General features: G+C 44.7%; 1 protein-coding gene across 2 annotated transcripts in view; it reads right to left on the bottom strand.

Moving 5' to 3' along the window:
- The window catches only part of ggh (gamma-glutamyl hydrolase (conjugase, folylpolygammaglutamyl hydrolase)), a 40657-nt gene extending 19973 nt beyond the window's left edge, over positions 1–20684 (bottom strand). Inside the window, exons 1-4 of one of the 2 annotated variants that reach the window (XM_069921403.1) lie at positions 20455–20684; positions 17330–17441; positions 9119–9169; positions 2043–2127 (exon numbers count right to left, since the gene is read on the bottom strand). In XM_069921403.1, coding sequence (XP_069777504.1) covers positions 2043–2127; positions 9119–9169; positions 17330–17441; positions 20455–20545 — 339 coding nt within the window. In that variant the 5' untranslated portion in view covers positions 20546–20684. The remainder of the gene's footprint in view (positions 1–2042; positions 2128–9118; positions 9170–17329; positions 17442–20454) is intronic. The other variant, XM_069921402.1, reaches the window with a different exon arrangement.
- Between the last annotated feature and the right edge of the window lie 494 nt (positions 20685–21178).

The raw sequence follows: 21178 nt of genomic DNA, 5'->3' as shown, positions 1-21178 counted from the left end.
CAATTCCTGCATGTTGAAGTTTAAACAATATCACATAAAATGATATTGACTTACACATAACATTTTGGATCAGTGAACCGGTGCGGACTCGAAAGGCCAACATGTCCTGTTTCCGCTCCGTAAATGGTTATATGGTTTCGGTTATTGAAACCAATGATAAATGGTGGTTCTACAGTAAATGATCTGAGTGACAACAGATACAAATTAAAAAACCTCTAAATGCCAAAAAAAATCTTAGTAGAATAGAAAAAAGTAAAAACTGCATGCACTTCAGCAATGACATTATATTAGAGGCTGATTTTTTTTTTTGCCACATTTTGTGATAAACAATTTACAATTTATAAAAATAATCAGTTAATTACATTAAAATGCAAATAAATGGGAAAATATTAGCAATTCACAGGAGGCATGGTAACACAAAAGAGAACATCTTGCTTTTGAGCATTCAAGAGAATTGGAAATTGCTAGAAAGGTGGATACACAAAAGTTACATTTTGTTTTGTCCTTATAGCTGTGGAATTTAAATCTCCTCTGTGCAGTGGGTGGCACAATGTTACAGCAACTGCCGTGGGGTGATCCAAGTTCATCCCTGGCCTCCTGTATTGTCTGATCTTCCCATCAGTTTGCATATTGGCTCCAGGTGCTCCAGTTTCCTCCCACATTCCAAAGACCCACAGAATGGAAGGTTAACTGGGCATTGTAAATTACCATCAAATAATAGAATATGGAAGTTAATAGAATCTGGAAAATGATGGGAATTTTCTGAGAATAAATTAGATTAACACAGGATCAGAAGACATGGGTGTTTGATCTGCACTGCACGAGGACCCGAAGAAGAAATTACAGGGGGCCAATACTTCTGTCACTAAGGAAGATTAAACCAGAGCAGTTTAACTAGTAATTTTTTTCAGCCAAATCGCAAAACAATGATAGGATTTGTCCTTCTTCAGAATGTTACCTTTTATACAACAAGTTTATTCTCCTGAAAAGGTAATTATTTTTGTTCTTGAGGTTCATAGGCTCATTGTGGTTGCCAGATCTACATTTTAAATTGAATACATTCTCCATTCCACCTAATAATTCAAACTTCAAAAGACAACGCTTGATTTAATAACGCTAAACAGTCTGCCCCAATCAGCTTGTAAACTGTCACTGCAAATTCACAACAGCCTTCCTATCCCTGATGAAGAGTTTCAGCCTGAAATGTCAACTGTCTATTGGTTTACATGGATGCTGCCTGACCGGCTAAGTTTCTCAGCACTTTTTGAAATGGTCCAGTTTTCCAGCCTCTGAAGCCTTCTTGTTTATCCCAGTTTTACATCCTACGCAGCAAAATGCTAACTTGGTATTTTGGTCAGTCACCCCTACCTCAGCACTAGAATTCTGCTTTTTGGTACAATTTTGGGCCAAAAGGCTTTGATGATGACTGAAGCCAAGTGTGATTGGTGAATTGCAGAATTAATGTTGTTTACACATTCTAGAATCACATGAAATAACTTGCTTTTTTTTTAAAAAACAACCCAACTCTGCCAAATGATCTGCTAACAACGGTTTGATCCCTGAAATGTCCCTGCCTCTCTATTTCAGTTACTATTTAGCTCTCGTGTATTCTCCTTCCCACTCTATTCATTCAACATATCAACATTAATAAGCTAGCATTTTGCTCAATCAAGAAGAATTCCTGAATTCTCCTTAACCCTTTTTAATAGTTAATCAAACTCACCATTTTCTCTTTGTAAATAGGAATTTTGTGCCATATTTGGACACAAAATAAACATAAACCAAGAAATAGCACCAAGATTTAAGCCACAAAAAAACTTAACCACCTATAACTCAGTGTTCTACACTTCAAAATAACTTGCTATCCATGTTGCTGAAGTTCCATTTATTATCTTACATTCTATATAGAAGCTTGAGAACATTTTTGAAAATACACAGACACAATAATCAATCTGTTTGAACCGTGTGCAGAAAATAGCCATTATACACATGCAACATCTTCTATACCAGATTATTTTTACTCTTACAAACAAATGCATTACCTGCATTGCAAGTTTATAAAACAAAGATGCAATCTTGGCATATTGAGATGTCTTGAGGTTTACCCCACCACCTGGAAAAAGCACCCTGAAAGTAACCAGCACATGATATTATTAATTTACCACAACATTTTGAATGATATATTACAACAGCTAAGCAGTGGTAGGGAAAACCATGTTGAACTAACTTTATCTCTTAAAAGACTCAGTTCTCACTGATCTATCTGGCAAGATGCACCTATCCTTTAAAGCATTGGTAGTAATAGCTTGTGCTTTTCTGATGAAGACCCTTCTTCACACGTTATGTCAATATCACATTTACCAGGATAACGGAATACATCGTGTGATGGATTATATCATATTTTATATTGTATATAAATGTTTTTGAAGTAGATTGTGGGGGTAGTGCGGGTCACAAACAAACACAAACACTTCACAAAACAGATCTCATTTAAAATATAACATAATCTGTCACACAAGTTAAAGTTTGATCCTGTTTTTATGTTTAAAGAAAATTAAAAACTACTTTTGTTTAAGTAGCTATTTGTTTTGTTGAATTTCTATTGCTGCTGGGTTTGGAATTCTCTGGGCCCATAGCAATTGTCAAATTTAACTTCTCTAAATTAGGCATCCAAAAGGCACAATGGAACAGCAGCAGACTTAAAACAACTTACAGCCAGAGGTCTCATTTGGAAAATAACACAAACAAGACCAAGCCCATTATGCTCCTTGAGTTTAAAAATACAAAGTACAATTGAGTCCTCTTCACTTCAAAACTATTTAATTTAAATCCATGGCTTAATACTTGTAAAAGCAACTACTGCAGCTCAGAACTTAGTTCAAATTTGTTTAGCACCTAAAAGTGGAAAGGACACTCTGATTCAAGTACTTGTACACGATCCTTTATCTGAAACCTTTGTGTTCCGAATTTCAGATTTTTCCGGATTTCGGAAAGCCCACCCAAATTGTGCTGCCGTATCCACCCCCACCCCCATTCCAGTCCCTCTGCCGCCTTTTCCAAGCGCCGGTCCCTCCGCCGCCTCCCCCAAGCGCCGGCCACCTGGCCGTCTCTCTCCCCACTTACCAGATTTTGGAGCTTTCCGGATTTTAGATGTCCGGATAAAGGATCGTATACCTGTATAACAATGATATTTCATCTCTTCCATCAAATCCATACAAACTAATTCACCAAACCTCTCAATATCTACTTGTTTTTAGGTAAAGTAATCCAGTAGAAGTGCTGGAAGAACTCAGCAGGTCTCGCAGTCTTGATAGGAGGTAAAGATATATAAATGACATTTGGGCCTGAGGCCTTCTCCAAAGTATGAGTAAAATCAGGCAGGCGCCTGAATTAAATGCCTAGGGAGAAGGGAAGAAAGGGCAGGAGAGGAGTACCGACGAACAGATAAAAAGTGTTAATTGGTTATGGATAGGAGGACAGGAGAGAGGAAAGGTGAGAATTGATTAGGGGAAAACACAGCGATGGGGGAAACGAAGCAGAGGGAAAAGAAACGTGAGAGAGACAGAGCTGTGCAAAGGAGGAAAAGGAATAAATGGGAAGGGGAGGGGAGGGCTATTGGAAAATGGAGGTCAATGTTCATGACATCCGGTGGAGGGTGCCCAGATGGAATGTGTTGTTCTTCCAAACTGTGGTTGGTCTCACTCTTGCACTGTATGAGACAATGGACAGACATGTCAGCAAGGGAATGGGGTGGGGAATTGAGATGGGTGGCCACTGGGAGATTTCAGAATTTTGTGTTTTGTTCCACCTAAGTTAGCTGTGTATCATTTATTTACTACTCTTTTACTAATCGCAACACAATTACAGCAGATTGCAGACAAGACATAAAAAAGCCATACTTCCATCAACTGAATGTTAGAATCTTTGGCTTGGCTTCGCGGACGAAGATTGATGGAGGGGGTAAAGGTCCACGTCAGCTGCAGGCTCGTTTGTGGCTGACAAGTCCGATGCGGGACAGGCAGACACGGTTGCAGCGGCTGCAGGGGAAAATTGGTTGGTTGGGGTTGGGTGTTGGGTTTTTCCTCCTTTGCCTTTTGTCAGTGAGGTGGGCTCTGCGGTCTTCTTCAAAGGAGGTTGCTGCCCGCCAAACTGTGAGGCGCCAAGATGGACGGTTTGAGGCGATATCAGCCCACTGGCGGTGGTCAATGTGGCAGGCACCAAGAGATTTCTTTAGGCAGTCCTTGTACCTCTTCTTTGGTGCACCTCTGTCACAGTGGCCAGTGGAGAGCTCGCCAAAGAACACTATCTTGGGAAGGCGATGGTCCTCCATTCTGGAGACGTGACCCACCCAGCGCAGCTGGATCTTCAGCAGCGTGGACTCGATGCTGTAGACCTCTGCCATCTCGAGTACTTCGACGTTAGGTATGAGAGCGCTCCAATGGATGTTGAGGATGGAGCGGAGACAACGCTGGTGGAAGCGTTCGAGGAGCCATAGGTGATGCCGGTAGAGGGCCCATGATTCGGAGCCGAACAGGAGTGTGGGTATGACAATGGCTCTGTATACGCTTATCTTTGTGAGGTTTTTCAGTTGGTTGTTTTTCCAGACTCTTTTGTGTAGTCTTCCAAAGGCACTATTTGTCTTGGCGAGTCTGTTGTCTATCTCATTGTCGATCCTTGCATCTGATGAAATGGTGCAGCCGAGATAGGTAAACTGGTTGACCGTTTTGAGTTTTGTGTGCCCGATGGAGATGTGGGGGGGCTGGTAGTCATGGTGGGGAGCTGGTTGATGGAGGACCTCCGTTTTTTTCAGGCTGACTTCCAGGCCAAACGTTTTGGCAGTTTCCGCAAAGCAGGACGTCAAGCGCTGAAGAGCTGGCTCTGAATGGGCAACTAAAGCGGCATCGTCTGCAAAGAGTAGTTCACGGACAAGTTTCTCTTGTGTCTTGGTGTGAGCTTGCAGGCGCCTCAGATTGAAGAGACTGCCATCCGTGCGGTACCGGATGTAAACAGCGTCTTCATTGTTGGGGTCTTTCATGGCTTGGTTCAGCATCATGCTGAAGAAGATTGAAAAGATGGTTGGTGCGAGAACACAGCCTTGCTTCACGCCATTGTTAATGGAGAAGGGTTCAGAGAGCTCATTGCTGTATCTGACCCGACCTTGTTGGTTTTCGTGCAGTTGGATAATCATGTTGAGGAACTTTGGGGGACATCCAATGCGCTCTAGTATTTGCCAAAGCCCTTTCCTGCTCACGGTGTCGAAGGCTTTGGTGAGGTCAACAAAGGTGATGTAGAGTCCTTTGTTTTGTTCTCTGCACATTTCTTGGAGCTGTCTGAGGGCAAAGACCATGTCAGTAGTTCCTCTGTTTGCGCGAAAGCCGCACTGTGATTCTGGGAGAATATTCTCGGCGACTCTAGGTATTATTCTATTTAGGAGAATCCTAGTGAAGATTTTGCCTGCAATGGAGAGCAGCGTGATTCCACTGTAGTTTGAGCAGTCTGATTTCTCGCCTTTGTTTTTGTACAGGGTGATGATGATGGCATCACGAAGATCCTGAGGCAGTTTTCCTTGGTCCCAACAAAGCTTGAAAAACTCATGCAGTTTGGCATGCAGAGTTTTGCCGCCAGCCTTCCAGACCTCTGGGGGGATTCCATCCATACCTGCTGCTTTGCCACTTTTCAGTTGTTCGATTGCCTTATATGTCTCATCCAGGGTGAGGACCTCATCCAGCTCTAGCCTTAGGGGCTGTTGAGGGAGCTGGAGCAGGGCGGAATCTTGGACTGAGTGGTTGTCACTGAAAAGAGATTGGAAGTGTTCTGACCATCGGTTGAGGATGGAGATCTTGTCGCTGAGGAGGACTTTGCCATCTGAGCTGCGCAGCGGGCTTTGGACTTGGGGTGAGGGGCCGTACACAGCCTCTAGACCCTCGTAGAAACCCCTGAAGTTGCCAATGTCCGCGCTGAGCTGGGTTCGTTTGGCGAGGCTAGTCCACCACTCATTTTGGATCTCCCGGAGTTTGCGCTGAAGATGGCTGCATGCGCGATGGAAGGCTTGTTTCTTCTCTGGACAGGACGGATTTGTAAGGTGAGCCTGGTGGGCAGCTCGCTTCTTTGCCAGCAGCTCCTGGATTTCCTGGCTGTTTTCGTCAAACCAGTCCTTGTTTTTCCTGGAGGAGAAGCCCAGTACCTCTTCAGTGGATTGCAGTATGGTAGTCTTCAACTGATCCCAGAGGGTTTCAGGGGACGGGACCGTGAGGTGGGTTGCATCGTCGAGCTTTGCTTTGAGGTTTGCCTGGAAGTTTCCTCTCGCTTCGTCTGACTGCAGGTTTCCAACATTGAACCTCTTTCTGGGGGCTTTACTGTTCTTGGGCTTTGGCTTGAAGTGAAGGTTGAGCTTGCAGTGGTCAGTGTGGCATTCCACGCTAGGCATGACCCTGGTGTGGAGCCCATCTCGTTTGTCACTTTCTCGCACCAGGATGTAGTCCAGGAGGTGCCAATGTTTGGATCAGGGATGCATCCAGGTGGTCTTAAGGCTGTCCCTCTGTTGAAAAAGGGTGTTTGTAATGACAAGCCGCTGTTCTGCACAGAGCTCCAACAGGAGGCGCCCATTGTCGTTGCACTTGCCGACGCCATGCTTGCCCAGGATTCCTGGCCAGGTTTCTGAGTCTTTGCCGACACGAGCGTTGAGGTCGCCCAGGGGTGTAGGGGTGTGTTGGATGAGGTTGCGCAGGTCGGTGTAGAACTTGTCCTTTTCTGCTGGTTCCGCCTGGAGTGTTGGAGCATAGACACTGATGAGGGTGATGCGACGCTTGTTTTGAAGGGGGAGTCGCATGGACATGATTCGGTCCGAGAGGCCTGTTGGAAGGTTTTCGAGTTTGGAGGCAATGAAGCTCTTGACCATGAAGCCTACACCAGATAGGCGTCGTTCATCCGAAGGCTTGCCAGACCAGTAGAGTGTGTAGCCTGCGCCGCGTTCTTGGAGGCTGCCTACATCAGCCAGGCGGACTTCACTGAAAGCGGCTATGTCGATGTCAAGTCTGAGGAGTTCTTGTGCAATGAGGGCAGACCGACGTTCAGGTCGGTGGCTGTCAGCCTTGTCTAGCATGGTTCTGATGTTCCAGCATGCTAGCTTGAGTTTGTGGGCATCTTTTGAGGGGGCGGGCGTGGAGGGGGCGGGCGTGGAGGGGGCGGGCGTGGAGGGGGCGGGCGTGGAGGGGGCGGGCGTGGAGGGGGCGGGCGTGGAGGGGGCGGGCGTGGAGGGGGCGGGCGTGGAGGGGGCGGGCGTGGAGGGGGCGGGCGTGGAGGGGGCGGGCGTGGAGGGGGCGGGCGTGGAGGGGGCGGGCGTGGAGGGGGCGGGCGTGGAGGGGGCGGGCGTGGAGGGGGCGGGCGTGGAGGGGGCGGGCGTGGAGGGGGCGGGCGTGGAGGGGGCGGGCGTGGAGGGGGCGGGCGTGGAGGGGGCGGGCGTGGAGGGGGCGGGCGTGGAGGGGGCGGGCGTGGAGGGGGCGGGCGTGGAGGGGGCGGGCGTGGAGGGGGCGGGCGTGGAGGGGGCGGGCGTGGAGGGGGCGGGCGTGGAGGGGGCGGGCGTGGAGGGGGCGGGCGTGGAGGGGGCGGGCGTGGAGGGGGCGGGCGTGGAGGGGGCGGGCGTGGAGGGGGCGGGCGTGGAGGGGGCGGGCGTGGAGGGGGCGGGCGTGGAGGGGGCGGGCGTGGAGGGGGCGGGCGTGGAGGGGGCGGGCGTGGAGGGGGCGGGCGTGGAGGGGGCGGGCGTGGAGGGGGCGGGCGTGGAGGGGGCGGGCGTGGAGGGGGCGGGCGTGGAGGGGGCGGGCGTGGAGGGGGCGGGCGTGGAGGGGGCGGGCGTGGAGGGGGCGGGCGTGGAGGGGGCGGGCGTGGAGGGGGCGGGCGTGGAGGGGGCGGGCGTGGAGGGGGCGGGCGTGGAGGGGGCGGGCGTGGAGGGGGCGGGCGTGGAGGGGGCGGGCGTGGAGGGGGCGGGCGTGGAGGGGGCGGGCGTGGAGGGGGCGGGCGTGGAGGGGGCGGGCGTGGAGGGGGCGGGCGTGGAGGGGGCGGGCGTGGAGGGGGCGGGCGTGGAGGGGGCGGGCGTGGAGGGGGCGGGCGTGGAGGGGGCGGGCGTGGAGGGGGCGGGCGTGGAGGGGGCGGGCGTGGAGGGGGCGGGCGTGGAGGGGGCGGGCGTGGAGGGGGCGGGCGTGGAGGGGGCGGGCGTGGAGGGGGCGGGCGTGGAGGGGGCGGGCGTGGAGGGGGCGGGCGTGGAGGGGGCGGGCGTGGAGGGGGCGGGCGTGGAGGGGGCGGGCGTGGAGGGGGCGGGCGTGGAGGGGGCGGGCGTGGAGGGGGCGGGCGTGGAGGGGGCGGGCGTGGAGGGGGCGGGCGTGGAGGGGGCGGGCGTGGAGGGGGCGGGCGTGGAGGGGGCGGGCGTGGAGGGGGCGGGCGTGGAGGGGGCGGGCGTGGAGGGGGCGGGCGTGGAGGGTGCGGGCGTGGAGGGGGCGGGCGTGGAGGGGGCGGGCGTGGAGGGGGCGGGCGTGGAGGGGGCGGGCGTGGAGGGGGCGGGCGTGGAGGGGGCGGGCGTGGAGGGGGCGGGCGTGGAGGGGGCGGGCGTGGAGGGGGCGGGCGTGGAGGGGGCGGGCGTGGAGGGGGCGGGCGTGGAGGGGGCGGGCGTGGAGGGGGCGGGCGTGGACCTGTCCTCGGGCCTGCGCAAAGGAGCTTTTAGGTGGAGTGCAGTGTGCGCAGTACTGGTCCCACCCTTTACACCCATGGTTCGTGTGCTGTGGCCAAGCAAGCTGGGACGTGGCAGCGAGGTCCTTGGGTCGTAGGTTTTATATCGGAGTGGCCTTCTCCTATGCAGGTTTCTTACCCGGGCTGGAGGGACCTGCCTCCCCTCTTAGGTCGGTCCATACTGCCCGGACCGGGGCCGAGGCCGCCGCAGCTCACCCTGTGCCTGGACTGGGGCCGCCGCCTCCCACTCTCTGCCCGGATCGGGGCCTCCGCCTGCCTCACTCGACCGAGGCCGGGGCCGCCGTCTCCCCCTTGCTCCTGCCCGGATCGGGGCCGCCGCCGAATGTTAGAATAATTCAAGAATAAAAGCTAAACAGTTATAACTTAATAAAGTACTCACCCATTTATAGAATAAAATAGTTTCTGGTATTCAGCTTCACTTTGGTCAATGCTACAGGAGAAGACAAATATAAAATTAACTTTTAAAAATTTTAAAATGATGCCTGCTACTGAATAATTTCATTGAGGTGAACTAAAATCTGATATTAGATCTGAAGTTTGGCACATTCAAGCTTAATATACTAAAGAAATAAAACTAAAAATGGGAATACTAAGTACAGTGAAACCTCGTTGAACGCGATTCGTTAATCCATAGAATTGCTTATAGCGCAGGTGTCTGTCGGCCCCAAACTGCTAAGGGGCGGCCTAATGCCAATCAGCCAGCGACCCAACTCCCCACACCTGACAGCCCCCCTCCCCACTGCCCCCCAATGCGGGACGTCGTGGCAGGGTCTGCCGCCGCGGGACGCCCCTGGCCCGACGTCTCGCGCCAGCCGCCCCTGCCCCGAAATCCTGCACCGGCAGCCCCTGCATCTGTTCTGCGACTCGGCTGTAACGCGGTATGAAATCTTGGACCCCCAACTACCCCATTCTAACGAGGTTTTACTGTATTTGGTAAAGAGCTCCTTACCACTACAATTGGTTGGTCAACAATAAACATGATACACATTCAAATAAACAAAATTATCATGGATCATTATTAATGACAAGTTTTTGTTGACCAGCTTGAAAACCACATTTACATAACTATAACATTAACTTGAATCATGAAAGGTCTTTTTCCTCAATAAGCACGATTTATAGATTTTAAGTTTCCACTGAGCAAGGTTCCAACAACTCATTACCTGATGAAGGGCCCAGGCCCGATCTGCTGCTTACCCTTTACTTTCTATGGATGCTGCATAACCTGCTGAATTTCTCCAACACATTTTTGTATTGCCCCCAACCCCAGCATCTGCAGACTTCCTTGTTTAACTTAATTCTAGCCTCTCCAGCTCCAGATCACCTTGAAAATAGCAATTCATACATATGGTTGCTCTTCATACTCTGTAGTTCAGCCTTCAATACCATTATTCCCTCAGTGCTGGTCAAGTAGGTACAAACTCTAGGCCTCTGTATCCCCCTCTGTAACTGGATCCTTGACTTTCTCTTTGGAAGACAAAAGTCAGTATGAATTGGAAACAACATCTCCTCGCTGATCATCAACACAGGCACAACCCAAGGATGCATGCTTAGCCCACTGCTTTACCCGTAACCCACCCACAACTATGTGGCCAGGCACAATTCCAATGCCATCTACAAGTTTGCCGATGACACCACAGTTTTCGGCAGAATCACAAACGGCAATGAGGAAGCATTCAGGAGGAAGATAGATCAGCTTGTTGAATGGTGTAACGACTATAACTTTGCACTTAACGTCAGCAAAATCCAAGGAGATGATTGTGGGCTTCAGAAGGAAGTCAGGAGAAGATGACCCAGTTCTTCAAGGGCTTAGTAGTGGAGAGGGTCAAGAACTTAAAATTCCTGGGTGTCAACATCTCCAAGAATCTGTCCTTGAGCCTCCATGTTGATAAAATAACAAAAAAAGCTCGCCAATGGCTATAATTTGTGTTGTGTCTGACGAGATTCGGTATGTCACTGAAGACTTTTGTAAACTCTGGGTGCTTGCATCACTGCTATGTATGGAGGCGCCAACTCTCAGGACAAGAATAAACTCCAGAGGATTGTTAACACAGCCTCCAACATCACAGGCACCAGACTTCACTGAGGACATCTACGAGATGGTATCTTAAAAATGCAGCCTCTATCTCCAAACCCCCAACACCCAGGCCATGCCCCCTTTTCTCTGCCACCATCCGGGGAAAAAGTACAGGAACCTAAAGATGAGCACTCAGCGGCACAAGGACAGTTTCATCCCCGCTGCCATCAGATTCCTGAATAATCAATGAACCAAAGTCACGGTGGGGGGCGTGGCAAGATGGCGTAGAGATCAGACGTGTAATCCCTGCCCTCTCTGGTCAGATTTTTAAATGCCCATTTTTTAACCATTTATTTTTAATTTTAAAACTTAAATTTTTAGTTTGATATTTTGGTGAGCCATTATGGCTACTAATGTAAAAAAAAAACTAAGTCTCAGTTACAAAAGAAAATACAGTTTCGAAGTGCAGAAGAATTGGGGCCTAAACAACTTGGAACAGCCTCGGATCCGTTTTCAGCTATCCCCAAGCTTCAACGATCGCCAGTGGGGACAAAAGCAAAGGTAACAGTTACTCACCAGTCTCAAGATGGCGCTAGTTCGACCCATTCTGCGGAGGAAGGAGCCCGCTCCCGAGATGTCGGGCACGAGCCTGGAGGCTTGCTACAAAGAACTCTTCCATTGGAAGAGACGGGAGCGCAGAGGAAGAAGATTCCGACGGCAGACACACAGTCTGCAGTGACTATGCGCTTGGGTGGCGCTGTTAATTACGGAGAATTCCATAATTTTATTAAAAAATGGTCTGCGGGGGACAGCAGCAATGACCCCCTGAGGAAGTTGGGGGGCTATTGTTGGGTGTCCAAACTCACAGTAAAACAACTAGAATGCTACCTTTTGAAGAGCAACAAGAAGAAGACTTACCTTACTCTACTGCTGTACAGGAAATGGAAGAAGAGCTGGAAGAAAGTGAGTTACAAACTATGGAACCGGATCCTGTAATTCAAACTGCACTTCAGCCTGTTTACATGATGTTTGAAGGCATTGCCTCCCATTTGGATGTTATTACTGGTCAATTGAACCAGGCAGTTCAATTGAATACTGATATAATTTCAGACTTATATGTGGTTAAGGCAGAAGTTAAAGAAAACTGGGAAAACTTCAAAAAATTTGAAGCTTCTCTTTCTGAATGTAAACAACAGGTACAATCCTATACAGAAACAATAGTAAAGGTGGAAAATTCAGTTAAAGATTTAGGAGCCCGGGAAAAAGAGTTAATAAAAAAAATGGACTATTTGGAAAATCAAAGCAGAAGAAATAATGTGAAAATTGTGGGTTTGCCAGAAGGTTGCTTTAGTTGCCCATTCAGAGCCAGCTCTCCAGTACATGACGTCCTGTTTTGCGGAAACTGCCAAAATGTTTGGTCTGGAAGTCAGCCTGAATAAAACGGAGGTCCTCCATCAGCCAGCTCCCCACAGTAGAGTTTTCTTCTATCCTGATTTGAGTCAAAATATCATCTGACGCCGACGTGAATTTAATCCAGTTAAAGATGTTTTATGGCATAAAAGTTACAAATTTGTTTTTTGTTATCCTGCTGTTTTGAAAGTGTTTTATGGATATTAACAGTTTCAATTTTTTGAGAGTGAGCATGAGGCAATGGTATTTGCTAATTCATTACTGAATGTCAGAGGACAAAGAAAGAGTCCACCATTATCTCCTAAAAGAAAATCTGATAGACTTGGAAATGGACAAAATGGCAGAAATGGAAAGAATGGGAATGGAAAGAGTTCATCTACTCTTGAAATGAGTTCACCATCTGGACTGGAATTTTTTTTCATTTTATTCCAAAGCCAAGGGAGTAGCAATTTTGATACATAAAAATCTATCTTTTGAATTACAATCAATGGAAATGAATGCAGGATGTATTCTTAAGTTGAATTGTAAGATTTTTAATGAATTTTGGACTTTACTTAACATTTATGCACTGAATGTGGATGATGAAGCATTTATTTCAGATGCATTTCTGCTTCTGGGACAAGCTAATGAAAATGTTCTGGTTGGAGGAGATTTTAACTATGTTTTGGAACCTTTATTAGATAAATCTCCAAAAAATGTTAAAAAATCTAAAATGGCAATTCAAATTCGAGCTTTGATGAAAGATTTTAATTTAGTGGACATTTGGCGACGTCTTAACCCAACAGAGAAGGATTTCTCTTTTTATTCATTTAGACATTAATCCTTTTCCAGAATTTATTTTTTTTTAGTATCGGCACATTTACAGGGGAAAATACTACAAGCAGAATATAAAAGTAGGGTAATATCAGATCATTCTTTGTTGTATTTTACTTATAAGAGTTCTGAAAAAGTTTGTGCAGCTTATCGTTGGAGATTTAATATGATGTTGTTAAAAAAAGTGGAATTTATTGAATTTTTTAAAAAACAAATTAATCTTTTTCTGGAAGAAAATGTTAATTCAGTTCAGAATAAATTTATATTGTGGGATGCTATGAAAGCCTACTTGAGAGGTCAAATAATTAGTTATACTTCTAAGGTTAAAAATAATTATTTGACCGAGAGTCTTGAATCAGAGAAATGGATTAATGAATTAGAAAAGGAATTTCAGAGAGATGCAACAGAAAATCAGAAGATAGAGTTGTCTAGATTGAAATTGAAATATAATATGTTGCAATCTTATCAATTTGAATGTTTGATTAATAGATCTAAACAACGGTATTATGAATGGGGTGAGAAAGCACATAAGGTACTTGCAAGGCAGTTAAAGAAAGAACAGGTATCAAGGGTTATTAATGCAGTTCGATGGAATTCGACTATTACTTACAAACCTCATGAGATTAATGATGAGTTTTACTCATTTTATAAGAAATTATATACTTCTGAGGAAAAACAGGAGAGCGGTTCGATTGACTCCTTTTTATCGGTGTTGAAATTACCAGTATTAGGAGAGGAAGATATATTGGAGCTGGAGAATCCTTTTACTGATTTAGAAATTAAATCGGCTATGTTGGAAATGCCAAATGGAAAATCTCCTAGTGATGATGGGTTTTCGGTTGAATTTTATAAGGTATTTTATGATGGTTTATCTACAGTGTTTGGAGATGTGTTACGACAGATTAAGGAACATTATGATTTACCTGAATTATGCTTTAGTGCCTTAATTACTGTAATCCCTAAGAAGGATAGAGATCCATTAAAGGTGTCTTCATATAGACCAATTTCTTTGTTGAATGTAGACAATAAAATAATAGCTAAAGTATTAGCGAATCGATTGGCTAAATTTTTACTTAAGTTGATACATGTTGATCAAACAGGTTTTATACAGAATAGATATGCTTCAGATAATATTCTTAGAGTGAGTAGTTTGATTAATAAACATCAACAGTGCCCTGACCATCCGATGGTGAAAGCTCTTGATGCAGAAAAGGCTTTTGACAGTGTTGAATGGAACTTCTTATTTAAAGTCTTAGAGAAATTTAAGTTTAGTCCTTCTTTTATTGGTTGGATTAAAGCTTTATATGATAAACCAATAGCCTGGGTATTGACAAATGATCAGATCTCTGAACCTTTTAAATTAACTCATTCAACTCGACAAGGTTGTCCTTCGTCTCCAGCTTGGTTTGTGTTAGTAATTGAACCTTTAGCACAGTTGATACAACAAAATACACAGATACAAGGTATGAAAGTTTTAGATGAGGAGTATAAAATTAATCTATTTGCTGATGATGTATTGGTGTATTTAACAAACCCAGCTCAGTCACTTTTACACTTGAAGGAATGTTTAACACAATATGGATCTTTGTCTGGATATAAAGTTAATTGGGGAAAAAAGTGAAATTTTACAGATAGGTGAAGGAGATTATTCAGTTTATAAGAATATTATTAATTTGAAGTGGACTGATCGAATTAAATATTTGGGTATAAATGTGGATGTTGATTATCAATCTTTATATAAATTAAATTATGTACCATTAATGAAAAAGATTAAAGCTGATTTGATTAAGTGGAAGGATCTTCCTATAAATTTAAATACAATCAAGAATAAATACAATCAAAATGAATATCTTTCCACGTATACAATATTTGCTTCAGTCAATTCCATGTTTACTTAATAAGAAATTTTGTCGAGATTTAAATAAAATGGTTAGGGAATTTCTATGGAAGAGTAAATTTCCGAGAGTAGTTTTGAATAAGTTAACCTGGAATTATGCATTAGGGGGATTACGCTTACCACATTTTCAAAATTATTATGAGGCAGCTCAATTTAAATTTATTAGTTTATTAATGGATTTGGGCTAAAATTGAGATGGCGAATATTTCTGAATTTGAAATACATCAATTTTTGTTTCGGTGGAATTTAAATTTATTATAACAATATAATGTGCCTATACTAAAACATTTAATGAAGTTATGGATGAGGAAAAATAGAATGATAGGTTCTAAGGATAAATTATTGACTTTAACACCGTTATATAATAACATTCCTTTTTCAATGTATAATCAATGTTTATTACATTGGAAATCTAAAGGTATAAAAAACTTGGAGGATTGTTTTAAAGAAGGTCAATTTTTATCATTTAATAAAATGAGGTAAGATTTTGGTATTAATGAGAATTCTTTATTTGTTTATTATCAACTTCGATCTTTAGTAAAACAAATATTTGGTAGAAATATGATTTTACCTAAATTGACTAAATTTGAATCTTTTCTTGTGATTGCACCAAAGAAGGGATATATTTCATTGATGTATCAAATATTACAGGAAAGTATGGAAAAAAAGGGATGGAATAGATCTAAGATTAAATGGGAAAGGGATATCAACTTTGCTTTTTCTGAGGATGATTGGTTAGATATCTGTCATGATCGTGTTACTAGATTGATAAATGTTCGCTATGCTATGGTTAATTATAATTTTTTACATCAATTGTATTTAACACCTGAAAAGTTAAAAAAATATATGGTTTTAGTGAATCAGATTCTTGTTTTACGTGTGGTAATTCGGTTAGAACTTTTTTTCCTGCTGTTTGGTTATGTGTACATATACAATCTTTTTGGAAAGCAATTCAATTGTTTTTGGAACGTTTGTATAAGATCAAAATACCTCTGGATCCGACAATATTTTTGTTGGGTGAGTTGAATCCTTTGAAAGATTTAGGATTAGATAAATTTCAGATTGCTTTTGTGTATTTAGCTTTATCTGTTGCAAAAAAAGTATAGCAAGTACATGGAAAAATGCTAATGTGATTGATATTAATAGATGGCATAATGAGAAGGAAACTTGTTTAGTAATGGAAAAAATTACATATGTTTTACATGATAATTATTCTTTTTTTTAATAAGTGGTCTTTATATTTAGAATATTTACATTTAGATTTACCTTGATTAGATTTCAGTAAATATATTTCAGTTTTCTTTTCTTTTTCTTTGGCTCTCCTAAAGAGAGCAGGCTGAGAGGGGGAGAGGGGGTTCTTTTTACCTTTTTTACATAAAGAAAAATTTTTTATCGTTCATAATATGTATTTTTCTTATTGTGTTTAATAACTTTGTTGAACGAATAAATAGTTATGAAAAAAATGAACCAAAGACACTGCCTTACTTTTCTTGCACTATTATTGTATTTTTTTTATAATAATGTCATAAGATGGTTATAATATATACGTTTGCATTATTATGCTTCCGCAAAACATGAAATTTCATGATTTGTTAATGACACAAAATCCTGATTCCGAACCTCCAAACAGTAACACTCCCAGGCATCAAATTACTAAAAGGTACTTTTTTTTTTTTTTTTTACAGATTTCACTGAAGCGGAAAAAATAACATGACACAGAAATAGTACTTCAATTTAAATGATATGGAATAAAGTGCAGAATCAAACATGGAAAGGAAAATCTGAGTAATTAATGGCATGATTTTCTTCACACAAGGATTGCTCGATCAATAGCTGAACAGAATAGTGGAAAGAATTTTACAAATTGCTTAATATTGCGTCTATTTTATCACTGGGTGTTAGAGCTACAGTAGATTAAATGGCCACCTTCATCTGTGGCTGACTGTGAGACAAATGTTTGAGGCCGCAAAGTCGAAAGTTAATTTGGAAATCTCGGTCATTAAATTTTTTTTTTTAAAGGTGCAAGCTAGTGTACCCTTACAAGCAAATGATAAAGCTGTTTTAAACCAAGTGAGATGGAACAGTACAGCAGAGCACAGGCCCTTCGGCCCACAATGTTGTTCTGACCTATATGAATCTTCTCCACAACAATGTAATCCTTTTCCGTTTCACACCCAAAATGCTCTATTTTTCTTACATCCATAAGCCTGTCCAAGACTTTTAAGTTTCCTAACTGAACCATCCTCCACCACTAGCAATGCATTCCAGGCACCCACCACTCTCAATGTTTAAAAAAACCTCACTTCTGACATCTCCCTACACTTTCCTACACTCACCTTGAACTTGCTAAACATGAGGAAATCCCTTTCGACAGATATGAAATACTGCCATTCCTCCTTCACAAGAAACACAACTCATACTGGGTAAAAGTTTAACGGGCAGTCAACACGGACCTTATCGGTACAACTCTTGCACCAGCAGATTCCAGATATTTTACATACGATGCTGCAATGTAGCTCCTGCCAAGGTTTGCAAAAGCACCATACGTCTCCTGAGACAGAACACCTAAAACAAAACAAAAATAAATGCATCAATAAAAAATATATATGCATTATGAATTTTAAAAGTACAACAATGCTCACTAGAAATTTTAAACATGGCAGACTGACAGCATTATTTTTGGAGAAAGGTTAACATTTATAGGACAATATCTGTTAAATCAGAAAATCTGGACTATTTTATACCAATTATACACAACACCATTTCCAATCAAAAATCAAACACTCAAGGAAAAAAATGGACAACTTGAATGGCATTTCAAAGTCAGTAGCTATTTTCATCCTGCTTAAGGAATGCTTCTGCAACATAATATGTATTTTATGTCACAGCATGAAATTTCTCTCCACTATATTTCCTTCCTGCAAATGAGTGGTTCATTTGATCATTAGTGTTCTAATGCATTAATCACAAAAGATACCAGGCAGGTCCAACTAGTTAAGGATTAACAACATATCAAGGAATTGCAAAATCTTATATCCCAATCTATGTAGCAGAAAGGCCACAGACAGCACAACCTCCAAAAGCTTTCTCTTCTCTATGGAGGTCTTAGACAGCAGCAAGTGGAAGAGATCTGGTCCAACCACTGACTCTGGAAGAGTTGACAAACTCCACCTGTTCCCTTCAGGCAAATAAAATCCCATAAACAAGGGCTTACTACTGAATTATACTGAGAATTCATTCTCATCTATAAACAGAAATGGGGAGAGAGAGGATACTGGAATTGGAACAAAAGGTATCTGGGAATACAGATATGTAATTCCCTGAAAGTGGTATCAGGGGTAGACAGGGTTGTGAAGAAAGCTTTTGGCATCTTGGCCTTCATAAATCAAAGTATTGAGTATAGCAGTTGGGATGTTATGGGGAGATTGTATAAGACATTGGTTAGGCCAAATTTAGTGTATTGTGTGCAGTTCTGGTCACCAAACTACAGGAAGGTCATCAGTAAGATTGAAAGAGTGCAGAGAAGATTTACTAGGATGTTACTGGGTCTTTAGGAATTGAGTTACAGGGAAGATTAAACAGGTTAGGATTTTGTTCCTTGGAGTGTAGAAGAATGAGGGGAGATTTGATAGAGGTTTACAAAATTATGAGGAGTATAGACAGAGTAAATAAGAGTAGGCTCTTTCCACTTAGATTAAGAGAGATAAATACAAGAGGACAAGGCTTTAGGGTGAAAGGGAAAATGTTTAGGGGGAACTTCTTAACTCAGAGAATGGTGGGAGTGTGGAATGACCTGCCATCTGACATGATAAATGGACACTCATTCTTAAGTTTTAAGAATAAATTGAGAGATGCATGGATGGGAGAGGCTAGAGGGTTAAGGAATGGGTGTAGGTCAGTGGGACTAGCAGAATGATGTTTTGGCAGACTCACCAGTAAACATTGGCCATCAGCCTATGGGATCCGGACACCAGTTTCATTCATTTGCCTGCTGGCACTGCTGGCCTGGACTCGCCCTGCCAGCCCGATGACATCAGCAGCCATTACCTGTGAGCCAAACCTGCACGTTCCAAATTCAATGGCTGCCCATTCAAAATCTGATCCCACTGCCCACCTGGCAATATTTGATTGTCCCACAATGCACTGCACTATGGTAGTCATACCAACCGCTTTCGCCCAAGCTGTCAATGTTGTCAAGGTTAAAAAATACGTGCAGCCAAGCCAATGTTGGGTTGCGAGCCCGATAAATTTAGATTTCAGGACAGATCTTGCCTGCAGACTGTAGGTTGCCCACCTTCCAATGGAAAGATCGGCCATGGAGAGTCAAATGGAGGTTAACTCTGAGAAGCATGAGGTATTGCACTTTGGTAAATCAAACTGGGACAGGACTTGCACAGTGAATGGTTGGGCCCCGGAGAGTTTGTAGATCAAATGGAGCTGGAGGTACAGGTACATTGTTCAAAACAACAACTCAGCTGGATAAGGTAGTAAAATGGTTCAGCATGCTGAACTTCACTGGCTGAGGTATAGAGTATAAAAGGTGGGACCTTCTGATTCAGCAATGCAAGGTGGTGATGGGATCGCACTAAATCGGAAGATGTGCAGAGGAGATTCACCAGGATGGTGCTGGGACTTGCTGCTCCAGTTATTGGGAGAGGTTAGATAGGCTGGGTCTTTATTCCTTAAAGTGAAGGAAGCAGAAGGGAGATCTTATAGAGGCTGACAAAAACAAAAATGAGGGCCACGAATAAAGTGAATGTTGACAATCGATTTCTTAGGGTGAACGATTCCAGAAGTAAAGGGCAGACGTTTAAGCTGAGAAGGGCAAGATTTTGGAGGAACAGATTTCCCCCCCCCCCCCCCCCAAATGAGGTCTGTAGATGATATGAGCTTCCAGTGGCAAATTCAGTTCTGCAGTTTTACAGTTCAGCAGCAGCTGGCAAGCTTGTGGAAAACCCCCATTTGGAAGACCAGTTGCAAGTGCTGGTCAAAGCCCTTGAGGTTCATGCAAGAGGAGAGGACTGACCGCCTAATGTTTCCCTTGAACGAAGGGAAACCAAAAGGAACTCCGTGGTGACCTGAAAGAAAGGTCATCATCTGGAAAACCCCGGTGGGGCAAGACACCGACGTGGCGGATTAAAAGGGATCAGTTTGCGTCCAGCAACCAACAAATCTCCATCTTAAAACTTCCTGGGCGGTAACCATTTACCTTTCAAGCCCCACTGTAACCACACCAGCAGTGCCAGTACAAGACACTAAGGGGTCTGGTCTCTCTGCAAGACGAACCTGGAAGGCTAGACTGGAGCTCTGGACTGCTTTATCGACAAGAGCTGGTGGTGTAATTACATAGCACGGCAGGGACCCAGAATGGTTTAGTTGAGCCAAAAGGACTGTTCTCTGCGGCATATAGGTGCTAGATATTCTATTCCTTACCAGGTCGTTATGAATAAAGTTCATTTTTGAAATATAAAAAATCAAGCTGTTGGCAATGCTGCGGTGAGAGCACGACATGACTGGGACGGTAGGAACCCGATTTAGCAGTGGCAGCGACAGAGAAGCCCCGTCCCGAACCCCTTACCGATGATGGGGCGCTGGTTGAACGGGGCGGCCGAGCAGCTCACCGACACACACAGCAGCAACACACAGACGTGCGGCCGGGCCACCCCCATACTTCCTGGTCCACAGCAGCCGCTCCAGCCCTGGGCTTTGTGTTCAGGCAGCCCGCTGACTCCCTCCGATCGCCATCAACTCCTCCCCACTTCTGACCCGGGGCCAGCTGGACTTTGCACCGCAAATCGGTCACATGCTCAAGCGGCCTGAGGATGACAGCACGGGAGAAGCGCGCTGCTGGTCTCGGGAGCCTGCGAATGGTTCCTTCCACATGCACGTCCTGCTCCCATTCGAGCACTCCTGTTCAGTGGGATTGGCATTTCAGGTCCAATACCCTTTGTCATGGGGGGTGGGGGGGTGCATTTTCCTTTGTTAATGTTCTGCCCCCTCTATTACTCTGGGTCTACTCTCCTGCTTGCTGGGTGTCACCATTTATTTCTTCAATGGCCCTAGTTGTTAGCTTGTTCTATTATAGATCCCCTCACAGCTTTGTTTCGAGAAAACCACAACTTCACTGTAGTGATCCTTCTCGCTGGTATTTTCCTCCACCTCTCCTTCACATCCTTTCCTAAAATGCAGTCGCAAAGCGAGACTGCACCCTGGATTCAGTTCGAGCAAAGTCGTCATATTCGTGTTGTTTGGCCCTCATATTGATGAGTCAGTTTGCAGTGAGAAGGTTGGGCGGCTCCTAA

The sequence above is a fragment of the Narcine bancroftii genome, chromosome 2 (genome assembly GCF_036971445.1).
Source record: "Narcine bancroftii isolate sNarBan1 chromosome 2, sNarBan1.hap1, whole genome shotgun sequence".
Classification (NCBI taxonomy): Eukaryota; Metazoa; Chordata; class Chondrichthyes; order Torpediniformes; family Narcinidae; genus Narcine; species Narcine bancroftii.
This window is presented reverse-complemented; position numbering and strand designations above follow the sequence as displayed.